This window comes from Pieris brassicae, chromosome 12 (assembly GCF_905147105.1).
Source record: "Pieris brassicae chromosome 12, ilPieBrab1.1, whole genome shotgun sequence".
NCBI lineage: Eukaryota > Metazoa > Arthropoda > Insecta > Lepidoptera > Pieridae > Pieris > Pieris brassicae.
Window position 1 is genome coordinate 8,801,635 of NC_059676.1, and position 27,894 is coordinate 8,829,528.

At 33.9% G+C, this 27,894-nt stretch overlaps 1 protein-coding gene across 1 annotated transcript; it reads right to left on the reverse strand.

Moving 5' to 3' along the window:
* Positions 1–224: 224 nt before the first annotated feature.
* On the reverse strand, positions 225–26,072 carry LOC123717265 (putative fatty acyl-CoA reductase CG5065). The gene is made up of 13 exons (XM_045673167.1): positions 25,905–26,072; positions 8,418–8,630; positions 7,989–8,146; positions 6,852–6,942; positions 6,363–6,508; positions 5,523–5,632; positions 5,035–5,118; positions 4,529–4,637; positions 3,722–3,798; positions 3,125–3,287; positions 2,298–2,448; positions 1,514–1,620; positions 225–1,124 (listed from the first exon to the last, which is right to left on the reverse strand). The coding sequence occupies exons 2-13, from the start codon at positions 8,613–8,615 to the stop codon at positions 1,034–1,036; spliced, it is 1,485 nt and encodes a 494-aa protein (XP_045529123.1). The 5' UTR covers positions 8,616–8,630; positions 25,905–26,072; the 3' UTR covers positions 225–1,033.
* Between the last annotated feature and the right edge of the window lie 1,822 nt (positions 26,073–27,894).

The following is a 27,894-nucleotide window of genomic DNA, read 5'->3' on the forward strand; positions in this document are numbered from 1 at the left end:
TTGCCGGTATCTGTACATCGACAGCAATCTTGATACGCACTGAATGCTAATGATTACAAGTGTCGTTTCGTGTGATCTGAGACCCCTCGATGTGCTTGACACTGAACGATCAACGAGTAATCTACTAAAATCATAATTAATAAAACTACATTTATAAATCTAAACATTTATTACACAATAATAAAACAATTAATTTTATTATTATATGGTAACTTATAAATGAGGTAAATGAAAATATTGTACATAGCATTATAAAGAGTATATTTTAATAAATCGTCTTCTCTCTTCGGCTGTTATTAAGGTAAAGTGATATGGAAATTACAATCATCTATCACAATTGTAACCATTTATTTCTATAGGTATCTACAATTAACCTGTCCAATAACAATAAAATCTAATAATAGCTACTACTAAATACATATAAAACTAATGTCAATAGGTAACATTAAACATATTTAAAGTATGAGAAGGCCCAGCTTAAAATATAAATGCATTTCATTACATGGGAATTTACAAATCTAACGTTTATGCAGTTTGAATAGAGTGTGTAAGATTTTAAATACAGGTACTTGTAAGCATTAAAATTACAAACATATTATTAAGGTTGTTGAACTAGATAAAAGCTATTTAGTTTATTTGTATTACTAATTTATAGCCAATGGATTTGTTTTATTTTAATGTAGAACCATATAACAGAAAACACCCATAATATATGCAAACTTTGGCCGTCATAGTTTAAATGTAATCAGATATCATAAAAATATATACGTTCTGGTATCGAACCAGTGTCTGAATTTTATAGGTATATGTGGCACAATCTAAAATTGTGTGTGCCACATATATAATCGTTAAAGTATTCATTTTCATCTTTGTTCTATCTTTGATCATATTTCTTATCGATAATGTAAGACATTGTGACCCTTAACAGGTAAGATATTTGTTGAATGGCAACTCTACATAAATGATCTTTAGTCTATGGCATTATATTTGATAGTCAAATGCTTGGTGATCCGATGACTGATGATGAAATTGACTAGCAGAAAATCCGTATGACGTAATAGTAGAAGAAGTAAGCTAGTAACCCGTAGACAATAGTCTGCATAAGTAGGTCCAAGTAAAACAATCTGAAATAGACAATAATAAATTATAAAAGAGGAAACGACAGTGCAGTTGTAAAGATTTCACGTGGTAGGTATAAATATCATCACAACCGAGGAAACTTAAAAGTTTTTTTTAGAGTGGGACATTTTTAGGAGGACTGCAATTCGACAGATTTTTATGTATGGTAATATATTTTGTAAGATTAACATATTAATACCGTGGTGTGGATTTAATGTATTTACTCCAAAGGTTCCGGTTTAAAAAGTACGAAAGGCTGATCTTACGCTAGATGCCCATACCGCATAAATAATAATAGATACGGGGATTGAGTATAGATTATGATGCTCAAATATAAAGTGATCACAGATTAATGAGTGTGATAGACATATAACAAAATAGAAAATAAAATTACTGTGTGTGTCGGCGACGCGCAGCTGGCAGCGTGCTGGGATCCTCTTTACAGCAAAACTCACGCGCACCCTTAATGTAGTTACGGATGTAGGAGCTCCATTCAACTATCTATAACAACAAACAAACCTTTAAAATATTTTTGAGAAATCGTAATTTTCTATGTGTAACATCTTGTGTATGTCGAAGCCAGATAGATAATGATTAATACAGACTTTAAACTTATAGCGACTTTCTGTCGTAATTATTTTGGTAATGTTACTTTATAGGTCCAGAAGAAAAAGAGTATCTAATGATAAATATTGGATATTTATTTGTTACAGCAGGAATTGAAATAATTAATTTATAGACTGGAATTAATAGGCCAAATTGACGCTATAGATTACTCACAATATAATAAAGATAAAGAGTTTGTTTGCAAGCTGAAAGCTAGACTGGTGGAGGATCCTGTTTTTAGGTCGAAGGAAGTGGTACAACATCCTTCCTCCATATACTTAGATACTATATTGGAATTGTTACTCGTGAAATCGTCTAAAAACATCATGGATCATTAAATAAATGTCTACGTTTAAAAGTTGACTTACTAAAAACGTTACACATATGCGAAATTCTAATTAAATTAACATCTTAGGGGTTGGTTATATGATAATAATCAATTCCTACGCGACCAATTATGACGTGCAAGGCGGAACTGATGCGCAAAAAACGGAGTACAACTAGTCTTTAGATAAAGGCTGGTTAGAGTAATAAATTCCTGAACATAATTGTTTTATATTAACATATCTTACCCTAAGATCTGTATAGAAGATTTTTCTATCGTTCTCCGAGATGAGGTTAGGTAGGGAACGGTATAATTCATTGTCGAAGAACCATTCCTTGGTAGTATAATACTGAAGTACTTCAAGACCGTAGTTCACGCGTTTCTGAATCTTTACCATGCTGAAAAAACATATATTTTTACAACAATGTTCTTGACGATTTTAATAACTGTATACGTATATATGTCGCAGCTAGCTTAATAAGCCTTTCAATTAACATATCAGTAATAAAACATCATCAATCCACATTATTTGGATAGCTGTTAGATCAACTGGCTGAATATCTTTCAGGCTGCTACTTCAACGGCGCTGTTTAGTTAAAAGGCTAGGCTGTTAATTGTATGGCTTATTAAGTTGCGGCATATACACGAAACACGTATAATCTTTTATGGAAGATTTCTCAAAAACACATGTGAACAAATTTGGTATTGTGGATATTTGTTAATATAAACGAAAAGTCGTTGTGTACAGGTTAACTTGACTAGCGCTCTTACGTTGTAACTTCCAATATCGACAGCGATACCGGTTTCTGTATTTGTATGTTGTTGTGTATGGAAGTTCGATGTAGGTATCGTTTTAAAATAAATAACAGACAAATTGTACACGTTTTTACATGTTTATTAACACACAAAGATTCAATAGGTTAGTATTTAAAGTAATACCGAGAATGTATCTTAAATATAGTGCGTAGGAACCTCCATGTCGGTTATTATAGTTTGAAAGTCACTAATGATGGAACTTTTTAAAGAAATGTGTGTGTGAAAGAACGTTTCGAAATTAGAGATGTTGTAACTCACAAAGTTTTCTGTCCCATAAGGAACATGAGCAGGTCCACAAGATAAGCGGGCAACATATGCGTGAGCAGAAGAGCAGCCGTGTGATGCGCGCGAGAACTTTTCGCTGATCCTCCAGGGTACCATAAGCATAGAGAGAATGGAAATTCGTGGACGTGAATCCGACCTATGGAAAAGAATTTTGTTATAACCCGTCAACACTTTTATAAAAAGATCCGGAGTGTACTCACCGAATAAGGCAAAACTATGTAAAATCTAATATAAAGAATTGTAAAACAAATACCCAACAAATAATCTTACTATGCAGATATATGATTGGTATTTAGGTTACTATTGAGGTTTTGTTGAATAAACACGTGGAAAACCAAAAGAAAATATAAGAATTATGTTAAATATTGATATTGCTTCTGCTATTCTAATGCTTCTTAATGCATTACCAGTCAAAATCTTAATGGTCCCATTGCATTAGTTCCGTTGAGCAATCTCTAAAACAATTGACAATAAAACCGGCAATTAAATTTACAGATTATATGCCATATTGTCTATGGTCATAATTTAAATATCTACAGTTTTTTTTTTAATATTGCAATAACATTTTACCTAAATCCAGGGCTTGTCCCCAAGTGATGGGATTGACTCCAGACTGTGTTACATTACAGACTCGCACCTCCTTTGGTCTAAAATTATCGATATAATGATATTATAATAAAGTTTTAAAGCTTTGCCTTGGGTGTTTAATGTCGCATTAATAACGGTCTGACTGGAGCTGAATATTCTACTAATAACGAATTATGTTATAAATATTATTGAAATTGAATCAATGTTTATCTTCTTAACTTGTATCTCCTTCATAAAAAATAAATCAGTCTTATATTTCTTTAACTCTTTCGTATCTTTCTGTCAAATTAGGTTAAAATATTAAAAAAAAATTAGACCAGTATTTTAGTTGAAACGGTCAGTAATATTTGTTGCACAGATACGTCGTTGACAAAAATGTTGCGCCTTCTGAATGCCGTTTCACTATCGACATAGTGAGTTAGTGAGTTCACAGTAGCGATATTGTGTATCTCAGTGTTTTCGTAATGTAATTTTTAATATTGAATTGTTCACTTAAGAAACTTAAGGGTTTTAGGAATTACTAGGAAATTGCCAACAAAACACAGTAACACATTTTTCAAAACATACCTTATGTAAGGAAAACCTGAAATTTAAATTCCAAATGATTTTCAAACCCTTAAAAATTAAATAAAAATCCCTGTGGGGCGTGGACGCCACGTTGTGTAACACTGGTGTATGTTATGTATTCAATATTATTAATGTTTGTATAAAATATTATATTTATTTTTTCTTAAATATCTTAATAATGTATATATTTATGTAAATAAATTCAGAGCATAAATGTCATACCTATCTAATGCGGTGAGGTAGGCAAGCACCAGACAAGCATTGACAGCCATGTCCACAGGCATCACGTCCGCTTGGTAGCTATCGTTACAATGCATTGTACGGATCACACCTGAAAATTAAAAAAAAAGTCAGAAAAGCAAATATCAGCCTCCTGTGCTTGACACACAATGTCGACTTTTTCGTTCAAAGGCAAGCCTCACAATGTTTTCCTTAACCGTTCGAGCGAATGTTAAATGCCAAAGACAGAAAGTCCATTGGTGCCTGGGATCGAAACTACGACCTCAAGGATAAGACTCCCACGCTGAGGCCAACACTGCTGCGGGCCTAAATACTAAGATTTTTAATGTTTTAAAAAGCCTTTTATTTTATGGATTTTATAATTACATTGATAACAATTACATGTAACAATAAGAATTTCAATTAATTATAATTCTGGAATTATATTTGGGATATTAGCGCAGTTCCACTTTATACAATAAGGCAGAAGCCATAACTTCACTACATACCTTTGCCAGCTCCAACAAGCAACCCAGTTGGTCCATTCATGTTGTCCACCCATCCCGGTATAGGTTCCTTTAAGGCAGCCATTACTATAATAATGAATAAATGTTTAATTTAATCATTTACAAAAGTCAACTATTTAGAACTTTACATAGACATAAAAAAATATTAATACACTAAACGTTTGACTTAAATTAGTAAATGGAAAAAATATAGTTTGTTTACTTATAACCAATATATCATGCCTTAGTAGCTAAATTAGTTATGTATTAAGTAGATTTTCTAAAGCGAATTAGGATTATTTTCCTTAAATACAATCGACTTTATAAGTTGAGAAAAATATATTATATTTAGAACTAATATATATTGCCAGAATAATTTTTCATTAAAATAATGCACAACTCTTAGGAACCTACAACTGTCTTTACATTTTACAGTTCACAACCTATCAATAGACATGATAAATATTACCCAAGGAGGTCGTGATACCTACCAATCGAAGGTCTGGCGATGACGATTGGAAATTTGCCCTCGTATTGAGTAACAAGATCCTCTGTGAGGTTCTTGGTGTACGCGTATGTGTTTGGTTGCGGCTCGATCAGTCTGTAATAGTCCATATACATGAAAGATAATAATGTGTTATGCCTCGATCGTCTTCCGTTTCGCTTCTCAAAATATCGGATGGTATTGCTACGCACCGGATCCGTTCTAACAAAAGATTTATAACGTTTACGACATCGTAGAACAACATACAGGTTATATTGAACAAAATCAAAGGTACCAGCTGAATTCTATTGTACTAGGTACTTAATAACAACGTCATCAGTTTTTACGACCAAAAATGAGTCCCTTCGATGTCGTTATAACAGATTTTGACTGTAATTAAACACTCGCGTACAACAATAGAATATGCGAAACAATCAAATGTTAATTGCTATGAAATTAACGTATGCAATGTTGAAGATAGTGCCTACGTCTGACTATACTTTCGGGGCGTAACTAAGAAAGCTTGAGAGAGCAAAATGTCTTGGCTCGTACAAACCTAATTTATATTAATATTTTAATTGAAAATATTCCTTCGTATCATTCTTGTCTCACTTTGTATTATCGTGACAAAACAATTAATCGACTGGGACTATTGAATTCATTTATGATTAGTAATGGGCACCAAACACTATAAATATAATTATTGAATAGTTTGTCTTTATCACTTTAGTATAAATTCGAAGAAAAGAAATACAACATTTGGCTCTCTGATGTAAGCTGATAGTGCGTTTATGAATAATAATAAAGTATAAATATCGCAAAATAGATTTATTTAGTCATTAATTACTTAGGCTGTAGGTATGTCAGTAAGTCGTCATCCATCCATTTCACAGTGTGCACCACATCCTTTGGCGCATGTCTCGCTGGATACACGCGCTCCTCCAGAGTGTGGACTTCACATCGGCAGTATGACGTTGATACATGCTCGAACACCTACAAAATAAATTTAAAAGTAGAATAGCGCTTTTGTTTTGATGCAGCAGCTGTTTACTCCGTGAATTTGCTGGTTGCCATGTTTAGGTGGAATTAAAATGCATATATGTGTATGATAATAAATAATATAATGTCCAATACATTTGGGACACACGAGAGTCCGACTTGGGGCTTTTTTCGTTTCTGCATTGAAACTACCAGTACGTGTCACTTTCAAAACCCGAAAAAAGATAAATGTTTTACTTAATAAAAAATATGGAACTGTGCTTTCAGAGGCTTTAAAGAAATTTTATTGAAATGTATTATATACTGGTTCTATTTAAAATGTTAGAATAGTACATACCTCTAGATTCTTAATGCCTTCCACCAGTTGTAACACTTTCATGGTGCCCAGTGTGTTCATATTAACAGCATCGCGAATGAACATATCAAATCTGAAACCGTACAAAGTTATATTGTATCAACACGACAACTTTGCATTTAACTTTTAAGTAAACAGTTATGAGGTTCTTATTTAGAATAAATTTAGGCTCTACGGTTCCGCAAAGCAACATTTCCATGATATGGTAGTGATGAATGGATGATCATTATAATAATTATAATCCAGAGTTCTTTGATAATTTTTATTTTTAAGTAGGTGATAAGCATTATGTTTGGACCAAGTCGTCAAGTTTTGGATTTAGACATGACGGTCTCTTCACGTTTTCCTATTATTAATAATTAATAATTATAACTACTTATAAAATTAAAAGTCAAAATCAAAAATCATTTATTCATATAGGCAACACAATGTACACTTATGAACGTCAAAAACCAAAGAAATATACATTAAATGCTTCTAAGTTTATACTTACTGCCAGTTCTCAAATCTAGGGCGTAGAACGGAAGTGAAGAACTGGCAATAAAATTCCAAATAAAAGAAGGCAATAAAAAAAATATATATAAATATATCTTCTACCGCATTTACCGGATTTCTCTGCATCTTCTACCAATGCGGTACCACGTAGAGTGTTCAGAAGAGTTGTTCGGTCTAATACCCGCAGCTGAATTTTATTATCGGACGTCAAGGCAAAATACAAAATACCATCCATATCACCTCGACGTCCGTCGTTCCACAACTGAGCGTTGTCTAAGGCAGTTTTTGCCACGCACCACTACTATGTGGAACCAGCTGCCCACTGAAGTATTTCCGAACCAATTCGACTTAGGGTCCTTCAAGAAAAGAACCAATTCTTGAAAGGCCGGCAACGCACTTGCGAGCCTTCTGGCAATGTGAGTGTACATGGGCGGCGGTATCGCTTCACATCAGGTGAGCCTCTTGCCCGTTTGCCTGCTATTACATAAAAAAAGTATCAGTTCCGTTTGAAATATCTACCTATAAAACGTTTATTTGATACAGAAACGGAAAAACTAAGTATAACGGGTGGCCTTATCGCTTATAAGCGATATCTTAAAAGGAACCAGTGCTTAAGAGCTATACCTGACACATGCAGCGCAATGAAACACGCATTGCACTTCGTCTTGTAATGTCTGACGATGTTCTTCAGAGATGCCAATGTCCTCCTGCAATATATCACCCGGTATCACCTGGAGCTTCGAGAAACAATCTGGAGATGTCGCTCGTAAACTCTCGAAGACCTGCAACAGTTGAAAATATAATAAAATTTAGCTTTTTAGACCGGGATATTAATTTTTAACTTACTTTAGAAATATGAATGAGGTTTACATATCGACGCGTAAGTTACTGATTCACTTTATTTAATACGACTTATCTGGGTTATCTGATTTTAAGTTACGCCGCCGCTCATGGAGATTTATACTTCCAATATTCTCGTGAGAGCGTTGTCGGTCCTTAGGATTCCTAAAGATTGCGCTCTTTCAATAAATTTCTACGCTTTTATCAACTTACCTTACAATTAATAAAATCGTGCAGCCTTTCCTTAGTGCCTTGTCCGCGCTTTGGCCGCATTAGCAAGTATATTTTCTTTACATCTGGGCAGCATCTTAGCATCTTCTCTATAAGAACCTTTCCCATAAAACCAGTGGCGCCTGTTATAAATATAGTTTTGTTGGCGTAGTACTCCGCCACGCCGATAGATGGCGCCATTTTGAATTACGTTACCTGAAACAAAATGGTTTGCTAGTCAATTATAAATAAATATATTTTAATAATTGAGCAGTGTTGCCCTAGTGGCTTCGACATGCGACTCTCATCCCTGAGGTCGTAGGTTCTATGTGCACATTTAACATTCGTTGGAACGGTGAAGGAAAACGTCGTGAGGAAACTGGCTTGTCATAGACCCAGAAAGTCGATGGCGGGCGTCAGGTATAGAAGGCTGATCACCTATTTACTCATTAGATTAACAAATGATCATGAAGCGGATAAGGAAATCTGAGGCCCAGACCCAAAAAGGTTGTAGCGTCATTGATTACTATTATTATTATATTTTTATAAATATTGCTCATGCCGGATTGATTGAAGCCTTAGCTAAGCACCCGTACGCATCCAGGCTATGTTTTTTGTTTGTAAATGATTTTTGTTTAAGTATCACATTTATTAATTGTCACAATATTAACACCTGTATAAGGCCCAATTAAAAAAAATAGTCTTCGTATTAAAATAACCTTTATTTTAAATATTTGTTCGCGGAGCCAAACACAATGCTCGCAAAGCATTGTAATAGATGATGTAAACTTGTATTAGTTCAATGAAGTAACGGATGACGAGATAATAACTGACAGCGCAATGTTATTATACAGCGATGGAAAATCTCAATTAAACTTTGCATTGCGTTTATTTATTAACAATGATTGTTAGAAAACAATTAATTATGATTTGACAGAAATAATCACTGTTATTCTCGTAATAAAGACCAACAAGGATCGTAGAACGAGTACTCTAAAGAGTCTTTGTTGTTAAGAAAACATGTAATAAGATTTTTACATGTTTTTTTACTTATAGAATGCATTCGTATACTCTGCCGCGGTATGACTGCTTAGTGCGGGAGGGTTATGTGGGATTCGCTGTTGTGCATACCCACTAAAAACCTAATCATCAAGGCATCACCAACAATCGACTTAGACGGGAAAGGCATCTTATCCGCTTCCCGACACGCAATGCGACGGTTGCGTCTGCCTCTCCACGCCAATTGACCACCGCAATTTAAACAACAATCAAAAGTGTAAAATGTCTTGTTTCCCTGTTGTATATTGCGATAAAAATAATAATAACAAATCCTTTATTGGCAAAGAAAGTGGTACATTCAGATTGATTAATTATAAAAATCCACACAGTCAGCCATAAAAAAAAATAAGTCAATTATCATTGTTTTCAAACTTATGATCTAAAGCCTCTCCCTAACTATAAAGGCACCCTTGCTTTTAGTTCTTCCCATTGAAAACATTACACGGCAGTGATCTAGAAGTTCTAGGAAAGCGATTAAATAATTAACCATGGCTTAAAATGTTTTTGGAACATGCAGCCACCCACAGCAGTGTTGGATCCCTCAATATATACATGCAAGATTCTTTAAACGTTTTAAATAATTTTGGATGCTTTTTTTACAATCATAACAACCTCTAGGATATATATAAACTTGGTAATGTTAAAATACCGAGTCAAAAATTCGTAAAAAAATGATTTTACAGCTTATAAGAGGCATAATAAATTTTATAAGTAATAAAAGCTTGTTTCCAAGTAAGATTTTGGTCTAGTGTTATGCATAGAAACTTAGTTGATAAGACTTCTATAAGTGACTCGTTTTTATAAGTAATTTAGAGATTATTGGGTCGATTTAATTTACGATATAATTCCGTAAATTTATCCCGTTTTGTCCGCTTAAAAATAATGAGTCTCAAACTTTGTTCATATTCACATTATCAAAGCTTGTTCGTAGACTCCATGTAGATAAAATGCGAACAAGGTTTATTGGTTTTAATCTTGACTAACACACGAACATTTGTCAATATTATAACACATTTAATTAGATTAATATATCATGTCTTTAAATTACTTTGCATTTAATTTCAACTCATAGACGATATTATATTATTAATAAAACAATCATGGAACGTTAAATTATTAGCGATTTATCGTTTTACTGTAATTTTTAAATAGGGCAACTCCCCTAAAGTTTTGTGTTTAATTGAGAATCGAGCACAAGACTTCATAGTTTAAACTAACAGCCTTTTAATAAGATATGTGTAGATTATGACTTAGGGTATCATTAACGACGAGACAGCATGACTTTAGTGTCTTTACTATGTACACGTATTAAGAAAGAAAGAATAAACAAAAAATAAAAAGGATGTATAGGTAAAAGAGAATTTAATTTTGTGATGCATGTCCCTGTTTTTTATGGTCCCAATAACTATCACACCGAATCTTAATAATTATTACGTAAAGGAATTAATTACGTATTCCTTAAGGTACCTTTTGCAAGTCACGCCGCGGGCGGAAGTATCGCTAGTAATAAAATAACTGGCCCGCTTATTAATAAAGTGTGTCAAGGTCATTGGTGGTCATATAGAGTTGCCAACATGTTTGCACAACCACACCGTGCGAACCTTTTCCATAGTAATTGGAATTGATAAAAATATACAACAAATCGAGTTATTGGAACCGTGTATTCAGTAAACAATATAAGATATCGGAATACAAAAAAAATCATAAAGGAACACTCCATCAAAGACAAAACTTTTTAAAAAAAATTTATTGTTGTATTTATCCATTTTACTCCATATCCTCTCTCTTACCCGATATCGTCTACAAGCAGGAAGGAAGCGAGTCATACAGCCTTCCACATATGCAGCCGCGTAATGTAACGGCACTTTTTCCAAGATAGAAAAGAGGGCTGGGATCTAATTGGTTCGAAAACACTTCAGTGGGTAGCTGGTTTCATATAGTTCCAAAAACGGACGTTGCGGTGATACGGATTGTATTTTACCGAGAAACTCTTCTGAACACTCTACTACGTATCTCTACACTCCAAAATGCAGAGTTCCACATCTAGGGACAAGGGATCAACGCTCGGAATGTGGCTGATCGTCGTCGATTCGAATCGCTCTAATACCCTATATAATTTCCTCTAATTAAATTTATATAAACCAATAAATAAATAAAACAGCGACCCTTTGTAAATGTCATTAATAAAAATTCAAGTGAAGTCTTTGTTTTTGATAGTTTGAGACATGTACAGTTATGTATACTGCATTTATATGCTCTGCAAATTTAATATAAGGTGTTAAGTTTGTTCACAGTTTGTCTCGGCATACAAGTACATATAATTGTGAATAATTAACTCGTTATTTATTGAGAAAGAAGTGCCATTTCCCATCGAAATGACTTTCCGTTATGTACTCATATGTTTATTGATTTATTTATTTTTGCAAATGAATCTTACCGTCGTTAGGATACCGGCATTTCATTAAAAAGTCTACGACATATTTAAATATTAAGACAAGCCATGTATTTTAGATACTTTACATTTAAATACATTTATATTTCAAAATATGCCCTTTTTGACGAGGGCTTCCTACAAATTCCGCCATTTCTATCTGTACTGTGCATTCATTGCATTTCTTACGGGAGATAATGTTATAGTACACGCGGACACATTAGCAAAAGAAGCAGCGGAAAATCTCAGATCAAAACCAGAATACGCCGCATGCCCCCTGTCATATTTAAAACATCTGATAAGAGGACTCTAGAGGTATGGAACGAGCGCTACCTGAAACAGCTGGAACTACAAAATTATTTATCGGCAATGTATACATTAATAAAAGAGAATTTCACTCCCCAGATGGCGCAAATTCTTACAGGGCACGGAGCAGGGCACATTACCTGCATAGGTTTAAAATTAGGACAAGCCCAACATGTGCCTGCAGTAATGAAGAGCAAACAGTGGAACATGTGCTTCTACACTGCCCTATATTCGCATCGTCCAGGCACGACCTGGAGCAACAAATGCAGATGACTGTAGACCGTGGCGGCCTACAGGACATGTTAATAAAGCACAGACCGTGCCTGGAACGGTTCTGCGAAAAAAAATAAAAAATTTAAAGGAAGCAAAGAAAACCGAAAGAGCGGGTCTCGCAAGGAATTGCGCCCCGGCTCGCCCATGAATATTATAAATAAAAATATTACCGATGCAGCCGGGGCGTATTTCGCGACGCCTGCCATTCGCGAACTAGTAGAATTAATTAAATGTATATTGTTTTTATTTTTGGAAAAAATGTGGTATAAAAAGTCCCTGGACAATATGGCAGGGGAGTAGAGGGTTATAAATAAAGTACTTTATAGTCCGGTCAATTTAGACATAAAAATAGTGGTCAAATAACAAATTCCTGGAGAGCCAAATATTGGTGGATAGCTGGAGTTTACCATTACAAATAAAGTTTTAATAATCGCCATCGATCCTTTGTGTGCTACAAAAGTTATTCAGGGTCAAAGCAGGCACATACTGTCATTAAAGGAACACTGTATTATTATTATTTCATATATTTCACAAGGCCTTCATTCGAAGAGATTCAAGTATATATTGGAAGAAACATGATAGAATATGTTATCTGCTGTGGGGCTCAAAAGCATTTATTTTCTACAAATAATTATTTATGATAAAACAACTTTTTAACACACTTTAAATTAACTGAACTGTAATTGATGAATTATTTAAAATGATTTCATATTTTATTTAGCGTTAACGTTTAACAGAAACATCTGTCGAAGCTAGTTTGACATACATTGTAAAGCACAAGCAAAATTATCGTTCTATCATTCGATCTTGCGATTTCAATATGTGTTTATAGAGAATAGATGAAAAAATACGATTGAATTTTTCTAAAATCGATTTCAAAACTACTTAAACTCATCGGAATCTCAACTGGATCTTTTTGAGATAGTTCATGGTAGGCCCTGTTCAATATAATCAATCTCCAGTCACAGAAATACTTAACAAACTTCATATATCAACTGACCTTTTCGATTGTCCGTTGATTTGACAAAAGGTAGAGGTAGAAATATATATCTTGTAAGCATTTTGGTATTTTACTTTTATTTTTGCTCTCAAACATCACATATGTTACCAGAAGAACTATTAGATACATATGCGGTTCGAATCGTCGATGACCAATCCCTCTCCGACCGGCTCGATCCTTTGGCGTTGCGTAGGGATGTGGGCTCACTCTGCATCTTCTAATATCGGGTCTAATACCTGCGGCTGAGATTCAATATCGGACGTCAAGGCAAAATACAAAATACCACCCGTATCACCTCGACGTCCGTCGTTCCAGAAGTGAGCGCTTTCTAAGGCCGTTTTTGCCGCGCACCGCCACTATGTGGAACCAGCTGCCCAGTGAAATATTTTAGAACCAATTCGACTTAAGAAAAGAGCGTACCAATTCTTGAAAGGCCGGCAACACACTTGCGAGCCTTTTGGCAATGTGAGTGTCCATGTCCATCGTCGGCGGTATCACTTAACATCAGAGCCTCCTGCCCGTTTGCCTCCTACTACATAAAAAAAGTTCAGTAGCCCGCAATATCGCAACACAATACTGTTTATAGGTGTGTGTATTTTTTCGCCGAGATGGGGTGAGCCGTAAAGTCAACTTATTTGGTTGAATAAACAAATAACCTCCAAGTACGAACTTAGAGAACACGTCATTGCTTCCTGTTCAGTCAGTGTTCTTTAGCATAAAAACATCTATGCGTTTATTTATTTGTTGGCCGTATGTTCTTAGAATAAAATAATAGTCAGTGATCACACGACCTTAAGATTCGACAATCATACGCACACCAATAGGCCAAATTTATTGTAAATATTATTTGCATATTCTTATACTATACGTGGGCGTTAATAATATTATAGTTTAATTTATTTCATACCGAAACTAATCAACATACATGTAAGGTATGGTGTGTATAAATACGTAATTTTTTGTATTTTATGTGCGTCTTTAGACTTAGAAGAGAAGTTAAAATATTAATTCTAAATGGAAAAAAATTTTGAACACTTTCCAAGTTTTTGTCCATCACATCCACGAGCTAAAATAACGAATCCAATTGATGGCTCATAATATTGTGAATTGACATTAATTGATTTAATTAGTAAAATTATACGGTGTCATATATATATATATAAAGGTGTGTGCGCGTTGAATATGGCGCGACCCGTGCTACGAAAGTCTGACTTCCATACGTCAAACTGTATTGGATTTTGACATACGAGAGTCTTGTTTCTGAATTTCACCCTAAAGGATTAAAATTTGGATAAAACTCAATATTAAAGTCGGCATAGCTACCGGAAGTTACAGAGTACCGATGCTAGTTAGAAGCCGCTAAACGATTTCGCATATAATCATCATAAATAGTTATGCAATAAAATCTTTGTGTTTGTGTATAACGTCACTGTCGCACACAATTACCTTGCCATTATGAATTCCCACAAGTCGCGGAAGATGTCTCACGCGTGATACGAATTTATAAGCTGTATTTATTTTATTTACAACGTATCATATGGTTTTCAATATATTGAACGTTGCCTTTAATTTCGTTTTTTTAATACATTGTCTATTCACAAAGACATCATGGAATATTACGATGTCGCCTAACTTAAGACTAATGAGTAATTTAAGTCTAACCTAATTTACTAATAAGGACATTCAACATGAGAAAGTGTTCAATAACTCTACTTAATCTCAATTAAGAGGAAGACATGCTGTTGTTTTATTTTATTTATTTACTTACCACTATTTAGTAATTCAGATTCACGAGCATACACACTTATTCACTAATTAAAATAGTGTGGTCATTTTAAATATTCCATTTTTTCTATGACCGCAATGAACATCTGTTTGTTGAAAGTAAATTTGTATTTTCAGTAGTAATCTTTATTTTATGTCTTCAATGCATTGTACGTGATTATTTTTATATAAAAGCCTAAAAACGATATAAGATATAAAAGTCTATATTATAATATTAAACAACTAATTTGTTAAAAGATCTTCCAGCTGGTATAAAACAAAAAAGCACACCTTTAGAGGCAAACACGTCATGCAATTAATAAGCTTAGTAACTATACTACCAATTAATACAAATAAAATTATTTTTAGCAAAAAAACTCACCATAACCACAAAAATATACTTTTATACTTAGTAAAAGGAAATATTTGCTTAAAATAAAATCATACCTATCTTTCAACCGCTAAAAGTTCAAGACGTTGAAATCACTAACAAAAAATGGGAGAAATATCTGGGATATATTAGAATAGATACACATTTAAAGTGAAACATTCATGTTTCACACACAATTGCCAAACTGAAATCACTTATAGGCAGATTTTGGTCAATATCAAAATGTATTCCGCAATTCCGCGTCACAAATGACGTACGGATTGCGGAAAATAATAAATCAAAGATTTATAATTCTTTAGTTAAGCCCCATTTCATATATTAGGTCCTTACATATGAAATTGGCGTTTTGTATGGGAGGAACAAAAAGTCGAATATTTTTAAATATAATATATTTAATTAATCAAAGTATGAACCATTGTTTTCTATGCACTTTTGCCATCTCATAGGTAGTTCATTGATCCCTTTACTAAAAAAACCAGTCGGACGGGAATCAATAAAATCTGTGAAGGCGATTTGGACTGCCCCATCAGAGTTAAATTTTTTCCCTTGCAAGAAGTTGTCCAAATTTCGAAAAAAATGGTAATCTGTTGGAGCAAGGTCCGGGGAGTACGGAGGATATCTTAGACATTCCAATTGAAGACCTTCTAATTTGGTAGCCGTCTGTTGTGCAGTGTGTGGTCTAGCGTTGTCGTGAAGTAGCAGTGGCCTGGAGCGATTGACCAGCCTAGGTTGTTTAGCCGCTAGCTTTTCCATCATGGTTTGCAATTGCTGACAATAGACATCAGCCGTAATAGTCTGGCCAGATTTGAGAAAACTGCAATGAAACTAAACCGGCACTAGTCCACCAAACGCTTACAAGTAACTTTTTTGGGGTTAATTTTCGCTTGGGGCAGGATTTGGCTGGCTGGCCAGGATCCAACCATTGCGCTGAGCGCTTCCGAATATCGTAAAGAATCCATTTTTCATCACAGGTAATGATTCGGTTTAAAATACCTTCATTATTGTCCCGGTTCAGTAATGTAACGCAGCAGTCGACGCGCGTTTGCCGGTTTGCTTCAGTCAATTCGTGAGGTACCCACCTTTCAAGCTTTTCAATCTTCCCAATTTGCTTCAAGTGAATTAAAACAGCTATCACTCACAGTTATCACTAACACCGCAGCCTACAGCTAACTCGGACGTGGTTTGCGATGGAGCCGCTTCCACAATAGCCTTCAATACTTCATTATCAACTTGGGTCTCAGGCCGTCCACGGGGCTTGTTCTGCAGGTCGAAATTTCCAGAAGGAAAACGTTGGAACCAAAAACGAACTGTGTTTTTTTTGCAACAGGACCGCCATACACATCATTCACCCTTCGAGTCGTTTCCGCAGCACTAGTGGACCACGGCGGAACTCGTACTCGTAAATAATGCGATACTTTAAGTTTTCCATTTTGTAAAATGAGTGACGCAAACAGAAAAAAAACAAATGAATGACGGTAATTGAAGCACAAATACATGAGTAAATAAATAGCTGTACAAATTTGAATTTGGAATTCCTTACCAGAGAGGAGGACATCGTGATTAAAGTGGCCAGTACGAAATACGCCAATTTCATATGCCTTACATAATATTTAATTGAAATATGGGGTACAGCATGCAAAAAAATAATTTCAAACTTACAAACACTACAAAATAAATTAATAAAGGCACTATTTAGATAACGGAGACTATTAAAATTTACCAAGATACCAAAATTATGACTATTAAACAACTGTATGTTTATAGCACTTGTATCTTAATTTAAAAAATTTAAATGGCTCTCTCCATAGTGGCTTATCATTTAAGAAAATCAAGGACACAACCACACGCAACACTCGTCGAGCGAGTTTGCTTATCTTGCCGAAGCCGCGCACAAATTATTTGAAGAGGTCGATTGGATACGAGGGTGTGCAACTGTTTAATAGGTTGCCATCTAAAATTCGCAATATTGGCGTGTTTGACAGATTCAAGGGGGCATTAAAAATGCATGTCAAAGTGAATGTAGTGAACTAAAATTGGGACGTGTATCTCGCTCATAATATTTAGTTTCTCATGTAAATAAAATATAATTTTTTGTAATGAGAAATAAAGTTCTTTAAACGTTTTGTACCCATTCAATTATTTTTTCAATTTTGCTAATGAACACAAATTGGGCAAATCTATAGAAGTTTTAATGGCCTTGACTCATCATAAACATTAAGAGTCGGCGATCGAGAATCAAATGACATAATTTATAGCAATGGTTTTTACGCGGATGAATGACTAGATACTAATTTGATTTTTATTAACTTATAGTAATACCAATTAACAAAACTCAGACTACGTACACTAGTAAGATCAATTCTCGAAACCAGCTGCGACATATGGTTCCCTCGTCAAAAGTATTATAGGGTACGTAAGTAGTTCCTTACAATCTTATAAAAGAAATAAACACACGGCCGCAGGAAGGGAAGGTCAAAAAATAGGTGGAATGCAATAAATAGTGATGATACAAGTGTCTCATCTCTAACTATGATTATGTTTCCTTTTATTTATTAATTTACAGAAATACATAAATGATCAATACCAATACGATAATAGCGAGAAAAATATAATGAAGTATATAACGCAACCTGTGTAACAGACTGGTTCTGGTGCTTAGTATCGCAAACAACCTTAGCCTTCGCCGTCGGTACTCCCTTAGGTAGGAAGGAATCGAGTTCTTGAAGGAGGCTAGTAGGCTAACTGCAAGTCTCAATTTATTGTACCCCACCATCCCTCAGACAATAATATTGGGCACATTAAAGGATAATAATATCTGTTATAAAGGTAACCAACATAAGGCAGTATTTTTCTTCATGCGGACTCCAGACGCGTTACATACTTCTTACCAATGCTTCAAGCTTGAGATGGCTATAATTTTACTGAACCTTGATAACATGTGAAGCACAAATCCCATTCTTACAAATGTCCACTATATCATCCTGAAAACTCATTTGGGCATCCACTTGCACTCCCAAGTCCCTGACTGACGTTTCCTGCTTCTGTATCACACCTGACAAGTTGTATACATGCTGACGAGGCAATTTGGAGCGACTAAATAATACCATGGCACATTTGTCAATATTTAATTGGATCTTATTTTTTGGGCTCCATTAATATATGTGTCTATATCATCTTACCAGCGTTCACTGTCGTCCACCTCTTAGATTGACATGAGTAATTTCAGGTCTGCAAAAAGAAGGCATCTAGCATGCCTATTTACCTATGGTGAATCGTTCACCATTACTGCAAACTGCAATGACCCTAGATTGCTGCCCTGACTAACGCCTGATTTAGTGTAGTATGGTTCCGACTGACAACCTTTGTACTCTACATACTGCTGACGATCTTTCATATAATTAACAAATAAGAACAGTTTTGAAAGATTGAACCGGATTGAAGATTGATTTAATAATACATAGGTATTATTATCATAAATTTAGTTACTTAGTTTTGATGTAAATTAACTACTGGCCAACATCGATAGCAGTATATCATTATTCATGACGTCAAACGCCTTCCTGTAATCAAAGTATGCAGAATCCACCTGCAATCCAGAAATGTTGTTCCATTTGGAGTACTGGAGAGTCATAGAGACCGTGAAAGACTTGGATTATGTTCACAGGCGCTAATTAAAAATTACAAATTTTGTTGGTGCCTGGTAGACAGTACTGGTGACCCCACACTTACTGGTTTCCTCAGCATAAAAGCATCGCAATACCGCGAGAAAATACTGCCAACATAAAGGGTACTCAGCAAAACCTTTACTAATGACTAATTAACTAAAGCAGAGAATTGTTAGATTTTGACAGAGTGTTTTAAATTTAGTTAAAACAAACCATGATGGTCCAAAGTCGAGCATCTAGTCCAAGCTTCAAAGTTTTATGTAAATACGGTACAAGTAAACAAGTATTTAACGCAAACATCATATCATGTTTGATAGTCCGTGTGAAGTAGCGTTTCTTGTATTTACACTTCGATCTCAAAGCCACCATGAGATCATACATACATTTAATATATTTTGTTACTACTTATTATTGTCGATAAGTTATTAAGTATTTTTACTAACAAAACATAAACTAGCTTTTGTTGATATGTGGGAATATTATTTGGTTAGTCAAGGTCGCGGGCCTAATTCAAAATTGTTCTTCAGTCCAAGGGGCTTAATAGTAATAATATCAATCTGTAAGAGTGGTTTGATGCGTTTTAAATGTATCATTAACAAACACTCCGTTCTTGAATATATTCTTGTATTATGTCTTATGAAAAGCAATTATATAACTATATTATTAGACATTGAGAAAAGGTGTTTATACATTTTCACCCTTTTTTTTCAATTTCCGTCCTATTGCAAATATAAGAAACAATTTCTTATATTTGCAATAGGACGTTGCGTTTTCTCAATCTACTGTTACATATGAGAAACAATTATTATCTATAACTTTTCCTGTATCTTCTTTCTCTGTTATATCTAATAGGATATTTGTCGTCACAATATTTGATTAAAATATTGTCTTGTTGGCTTTGACGTTTGCTGGCGTGTATGTTTATTTATTAGTGTTCTATGAAACTGTTTATCTCACTTTATATTTTATTTGTCTTCTTTCTGTTTCTATTAAAGTGGATCTGTTTGTTTCCTGATAAACAAATAATGATTATAGATACAATTTAGATAAATTATGTTCTATAATTATATAAATGAACTCAAAAAGATGATTGTTATCATCGGGTAAGTACTATTTCGGGCATGGACATTTCTGTCTGTTTCTAATTGTTTCTTAGAGGCTTCATTTTTATATAAAACGCCGACTTCATTGCGCTGTTTTGATGACCACAGTGAACATATGTTAGTTGAAAACAACAAATGTATGTCATAAAAAATACAAGTACATCGCTCGGTTAAACTTCGCAAATAGCCATCTAAATTTAAACAAAAATCTGCAACGATAAGAAAGTGGTTTAACCGGAATCCGACCTTCACCGACATAACAGCTGATCATATGAGTTAAAGAATTTAAAAACGTAGTTTTTAATGCGCACGGTAGCCATGTGCCTGTGCACAGATAATAAACATAAAAAACTAAAGACTTGATCTTTCAGATTGTTAGAAATTGGGTAGAATTCGTTTTAATAAACAAATAGTATGAAGACATCTTAAAATATGTTAAAAATACTTCTCCTTAGGATTGATATAATCTATATATATATATATGAAATGCTGTTCGTTAGTCTCACTAAAACTCGAGAACGGCTGAATGGATTTATCTTATCTTAGTCTTGAAATGTTCGTGGAGGTCTAGGAAAGGTTTAAAAGGCGAGAAAAATCGAATCATTTCCGGGAAAACCCTAAAAACAGCCCTTTTCTATTTCCCATACAAACGTTTTCTAGAGTCAATTTGAACTTTATTGCTATTCAATAAAGTTCATATTAAATTATAATCACTCACTGTTGTCTAAGCAATTTAGGTGTGTTCCGAATTAATTTATATAAAAGTTTAGGTCTTTTATTTAACGATTGAGGCAGTACGAAGTCTGCCGGGTCAGCTAGTTACATATAAAAAAATCTACATTTGATTACAGAATTAAGTTTTCGTGACAGACTTATGGATACCCAAAAACCGGATATTCGTGTGTAGGCCGAATTAGCTTAAAATTATTATTTAAAAAGCCGGTATTAATATGGATTATGTCTTAATGTTAAACATTTAGATAAGTCCAAACACGATTTTAAAATGTTACACTTTGATTGCACCCTTAAACTTTATAGATTAGATTAGACAGTCGAGATTTGGTATACCGTAGGACAGAGGTACTATAATGCTTGCACCAAGGATCAAAATCGTAAAGCACTAGTACTATTGTTTTCTCGTTTTTACTTCGTTGTGTGATGAATAGTACGTAACTGTAATTTTTTTCAGAATATTAGCAACACATTTTATTATAAAAAACACGAGTACGTCTTTATTCTACGGAAACGGAACTTTGTTCCCCAGGGCAAGCAATACATCAAAACGTATTGTATTTTGACATATGCAAGTCATAGTGACACGTGATCTATCACCACGTTACCGAATAATTAGTTAAACCCATGAATTAGAAGAAACTTGCCAGCGTGGAGAACACGTGAGGTCACATCACGCCTCAGGCTTTATTAAATGATTTCGTAAGTCATTGAACGCGTCTGGAGGAGTGAGGGGGCACACGGACACTGTTACTACATCGACACACTGACCTTAAGCGATGAAAGGTTAAGACAAGTGTGTCACTGATTAAACCTGACCTCTAACGTAAACTGAAAATATAACTAAATAACCTATGAATATATCTATAAGTTACCAACCATGAATCACTCAGTTGTCATTGACCACTGTTATAGCCGTACACGCAAATAACTTAAAAGTTTTTACGGTCATTCTAAAGCACGAAAATTCAGATGTTTTCTTCCAGAACCAAATAGTTATGTGTCAAATATTTGAATATGGGCGCAGTAGGTATTCAGAGACACGTGCATACGCGTACGCTGTTGTAGTGGTGCATATAATATACCTTTTATGATACATAAAGGCCTTTAACAATAACGAAAGTATTCACTCATGCCCCTTTTCCCCTCGCGTGGCGTAATCTATTCGCACACGTTTTTGTATTAGTGCAATATCATTCAGCGAAATATTACCAAATTATATAGTATTACACACCAAGATTTAGTGGTGTTAAGTTCAACTTATATAATTGCCAAAAACTACAATCTCCGTAGCTCAATTTAGTTTTTGTCATGATAGTTAATTTTTGTTGGTCTTTAGCCTGCGACTCTCATCTCTGAGGTTCGATTCCCGGCTATGCACCAATGGACTTTCTTTTCTATATGCGCATTTAACATTCGATCGAAACAGTGAAGGAAAACATCGTGAGGAAACTCGCTTGCCTTAGACCCAAAAAGTCGACGGCGTGCGTCAGGCACGGAAGGCTGATCACCTACTTGTCTATTAGATTAATAAATGACCATGAAACTGATACAGAAATCTGAGGCCCAGACAGGAAATGGTTGTAGCGCCATTGATTTATCAGTTAATTTTATACATTTAAGTAGACAAAAGTAAAATGTATAAAATTAACTATTTAAAGTTGAGTTATTTTGAATGTATGTTCTCTTAATACTCAAAGACGCTGAACTGTCAAATGAAAAGAAACAGAAAAGCGAAAAAGCGTTATTGTTTTAGCTGACCCCGCTAACTACGTTTCGCCTTGATTATGATATTTTTACTTTTTAGTAGCTACACACCAACATATGGAACATTTTCTTTTCTACCCCATAGACCTTGAACACTTTTCTATATATAAAAACTTTTTTCACAGTTCAAGGGGTACTAAAAATTGCATTGGTCAAACGGTCGGGTTCTGCGCTTAGCGCTTCTAATTTTTATTTATAAATAATTTAACGGTTAATTATATTTTGAGATTTGCAGGCTGATTGTGATTGTTATTCATCCCCTTATGTATGACTTTTTATTTTTATTAATAGAAAATTTTAATATAATATACTGGGTACTATAATATAATAGGAAACCCAGTATATAAATTTTAATATACTGGGTTTCCTACCAACTAAGTACACAGTTCCTGGATACAATTCCTGATAATATTTTTTTGTGTTTCGTACCAATCCCTTATTTTTAAGTCGTATTACCCGTCAGAACTAGTGCAGGTTTATTTGATGTGGCAAACATTTTCATGGAAATAACCACCTCAATAATATGATCAGAACAACGGTACCGAAAAATTATAAGGCAAATATATCTTATAGTCGAGAGCTAAAGCAAAGTATTCGTATTTCATATGTATAAAAAATAGAAAATTTTACAATATCTAAATTAAAAATAGCCAAAACAAATACGATTACGACGAAAATTAACGGCTAATAAGTTGCCTGTTGTGTGTCCGTTTTAAGGTGGTAAGAACCGAAAAAAAGAAAGATAATATAGAATAAGTTTAATATTTTAAGGATCTGAGCGGTAGATATGATTATACCATAAAATATAGAAAAGTTAAGCCTGTTCTATTTCGTAGACAAATTCTTGTACGTATATATATTTAGTTGATTGATAACAAAGGATTTGTTCATTAAAAAAAGTTTTGTAAGCTGTTATATATAATCGAATATTTTTCATACAATTTTATTGAGAAGTGGTAAACATATTTGTAAGAAGAATTTTCGTTTTAGTAAATTATAATTACAATCACATATAGTTTTATTTTAGGAACGTAGTTGGTAAAGTCATAAAATATAAAATTGGATAAAAAAACAATAACAAAATTATTGCATGTCATAACAATGATAATGATTCACTTGGTTCAATCCAGGCCACGTTTAGCTTAAAATTATCGTATAATTTTATTTAATAAAAAAATATAAATTCCTTGCAAATAAAGACTTTTAAAAAGTCTATACCTAATACATATCAACTAACACCATTAATGCACTGGGACAAGCTGAGGATAGATAGGCTTTTCAAGACAGGTACGACCTTCAGTAATGAAGACTACGGAGAAGATACCTTTAATGGCAGAATTTCTCATTCTGATTTCCAATAGACACTGGTGCTTAAGAGAATTTTTGATTTTTGTTTTGGACTTTACTATAAACAAGATTTATTGTTTCTTAGCATAAAATGTTTTATGTATTTAATTTTTTATTTCTAATAAATATAAACGATTCATCACATGCCTTTAAATAAACAGATGATGATAAAGTAATTTACAAGAAAAAATCCAAATCTGTCGATGCGTTTTCAAATCAGATAACAGGTGAACGCAAATTAAATAAACGTATCAGAGAAAGTGTCACCAAATGTCGAGTTGAAGAGAAGTTTATTCTTCTGGTATTGTTATATTTTACAGCGAAGATCCCAAACAAGAAATATAATATACTTACTTACATACAAACTACTAACACATGTTATTACTTAAAAAAAAACATCTTATATTCATCTCTGTTTTCCCATACCTGTCACAAATATATCCAGCTCTGAGGACAGTTCCTCAACTCAACTCTGAGAGAGTATGTCTATATAATAACTACTATTTATTCCCTAAAATTTTACAGAAAACTTTCTTCATGTAAATGTATATAAATGTTGCTCTTTTTTCTCACCTGACTGTCTTAGCATCCCCTACGTACTAGTGCATTGCGAGGATATCGTATTGTTATATTAAATCAAATCATTCAGTTTTATTGAACTTAATATAATATATTCTAAAAAAAATCTTGACCTCAAATGTTTGTTTCTATATATATCCAAATAGGTCAGCCATGTAACACGTGAGTCAGACAAGGTGTCAATTGCGCATATGACGAAAAGTCTATTGGTGGATAAGGGTTGATCCCAAGCTAATTTATTTTTGTCAAAATTCCAGTTTAAATTTTAATCTCATGGCCCGTGGGGACACTCCCTACATGAGACATATTTAAGTAGTTTTAATTATTTATAAAGGCAGAGCATTTCTGCCCATTATGACCTCTGCGCAGTATGTGTGTCCTTTCGTAATAACCGTGACGCAGACTTGTGGATTACCATTTCAACGAGAATACAAATAATTTTCTTTCATTAATATAACAAACGCTGAAACTTCTGTTTCATTTTCTTTTGGGAGTAGTACAGTGTTTACTGTCGATAATAACTAATTCCTAGATTTTTTCCTTTAGTTCTAGCACACAAATAATACCTCTTTTTAACATTATGCGAAACAGTTATATTTTGAGTAATTGTTTATTGTGACGTAATTTAATTTCATCAAATGTTGGGTAACGTGTGCAGTATTGCGCGTGAGACACTTTCTAAGAGTTGTATAAATTAAAATATTAAAACAAATCTAAAATAATTCCCCGAGTATCAGTGGTGTCTTTTTAAAAAGGTTACAATTCAATTCTATTATTAAGTTTATAGAACATTTTCAACGTCAAGAATGCATTTATAAAATTTAATAAAATCAAAATTATTACCAGCAGGGATTACCAATTTTTTTATGATGTTTGATTTTGGTTTATTCTACCTCACAAGTTTTACATATGTTGAAATATAAAAAAAATATTAAGGATTAAGTTTCCCCAATTTATTTTAGTTTAGTTACCCTATTAGTTCAAAATGTGTGGTTAATTGATTCGATACAAAAATAAACATTATTAATAGAATTTAGGATTTTTTTATTTTATTTTTAAGCTTTCAAACTCACCCCTTTGACTGTAATTCGAAACACGCCACAATAACAACACAATCACAGGCACTGTTAAAATCAGTCAAATTATAAATTAGTTTAAGCAAATTTAGTTTGACGAATTTTTTAAATTAGTTAATACAAATTTAGTTAGACTAAATTGAAACTAGGCACAGGCTCTCAGGGGCAATCGCACTCTGATACTGACTTTGAGATTTCAACCTTCGTATGAGAACGCGCGTTGGAATTTACGCGTCGCTATAATTTACTAACGGATGGTTGTAAGTTATAGTGACATTTACCACAATATTTATAGTTTCATACAGAACATAAGTTATTATTGGAATTAATCTTAAAATAAGAAATAAAACAGGTTTAGTACTTACAGTTTTTGATGTGACATAAATTCATTAAGTTACTGTCAAGTAAACAATGATCGTAAGATTTTACAATGTACGACAAGTATCTACGAGCATGTTAAATTTTAATCAAACATGAACGATAATATACAATATACAGTTTATGTGATCGGAACATCTTCCAAGCTTATCAAATGAAATATAACAATAGAAATTAATGATTATAAAAAAGTTTCCAAAACTTTTTAAAAACAATAAATCTTCTGTTTTTACTAATACCTATATATATATATATATATATAGGTATTAGTATATATATAGGTATTAATATATATATATATATATATATATATATATATATATATATATTATTTTGGTCATATAACTTAAAAGGTTATAGTCTGTTACAAATGGAAATGCATTTTTTCAATAAAGTAATGTAACATTATTACAATGTATACCTGCATATTTCTAAAGTATCAGCAATAAATAAAACAATATTCTTTACGAAATGGTCACCTTTGGCTTTTATACAAGCCTTTCATGAGTTTGACCACGAATCTTTGGATTTACGCACTGCTTCCAAGGGAAATTTCGTCACTGCTCCAAAGATTATTTAAGAGACTCAATGTCGCCGTGTCGTTTAGAGCAGGCCATGTCCTCTAAAACTGACCTGGCTTGAGGTCTCAGCTAGATGAGGGCCAGTCTTCAGCTCTTATAAAGTCCGGAACGTTGGTTTCAAGCCAGGCTTGGATAGAACGTGCCTTGTGCAGAATCTTGCTGAAAAGTCCAAGGTATATTTTTTTAAAGTATATTGCTGAGAAAAACCATCACTGACGCAGGATGATGTTTTTTTCTTTGTTTTTATGTAATAGAAGGCATACGGGCATGGAGGTTAAGTGATAAACCTCACTGAGGCTCACCTGATCTTAAGTGATACCGCCGCCCATTGACACTCACATTACCAGAAGGCTCGTAAGTGCGTTGCCGGCCTTTCAAGAATTGGTATGCTGGTCCTTTTCTTGAAGGACCCTAAGTGGAATTGGTTTAGAAATACTTCAGTGGGCAGCTGGTTCCACATAGTGGTGGTTCGTGGCAAAAGCTGCCTGAGAAAACGCACAGTTGTGGAACGACGGACGTCGAGGTGATAAGGATGGTATTTTGTATTTTGCCTTGACGTCCGATGATGAAACTCATCTGCAGGTGTTAGACCGAACAATTCTTCTGAACACTCACAATGCCAAGAGATGAAGCCGCACGCAAAGTGATTGATCATCAACGATTCGAATCGCTCTTCGTTAATTACGGTCAAATGGAAGGAGCTGGTACTGGGGAGCGCCCGCCCAGATTGATAACCTCGTTATAACTTTCCGACCAATTGAGCAACTTTTTTTCAACTTTGAGCACACTTTATTATTTTGTTTATTTTAGTGTTTACCAATCATGAAACTTTTTTCATGGGTAAAGGGGATATTGTTGTGCTTTTTACCTGTATCTTAAATAATATTTCGAGCAAGGAGGTGCGAAATTTCCCATCAAAACAGTGCGTAAATCCATAGATTCGTGGCCAAATAGATTAAAGGCCTGTATAAAAGCCAAAGTTGGTCTCGAATAGAATATCTTTTTATTTTTGGCTGAGACTTTAATAA

What these genes read in the sequence shown, in the direction of transcription:
- LOC123717265 (XM_045673167.1), bottom strand. Translation starts at nt 8,615, where the DNA reads ATGGCGCCATCTATCGGCGTGGCGGAGTACTACGCCAACAAAACTATA. An exon ending in CATCGCCAGACCTTCGATTG is followed by an intron (nt 5,119 to 5,522) that starts GTAGGTATCACG and finishes TCATTATTATAG; the next exon opens with TAATGGCTGCCTTAAAGGAA. An exon ending in TCTTCTATACAGATCTTAGG is followed by an intron (nt 1,621 to 2,297) that starts GTAAGATATGTT and finishes TTGTTGTTATAG; the next exon opens with ATAGTTGAATGGAGCTCCTA.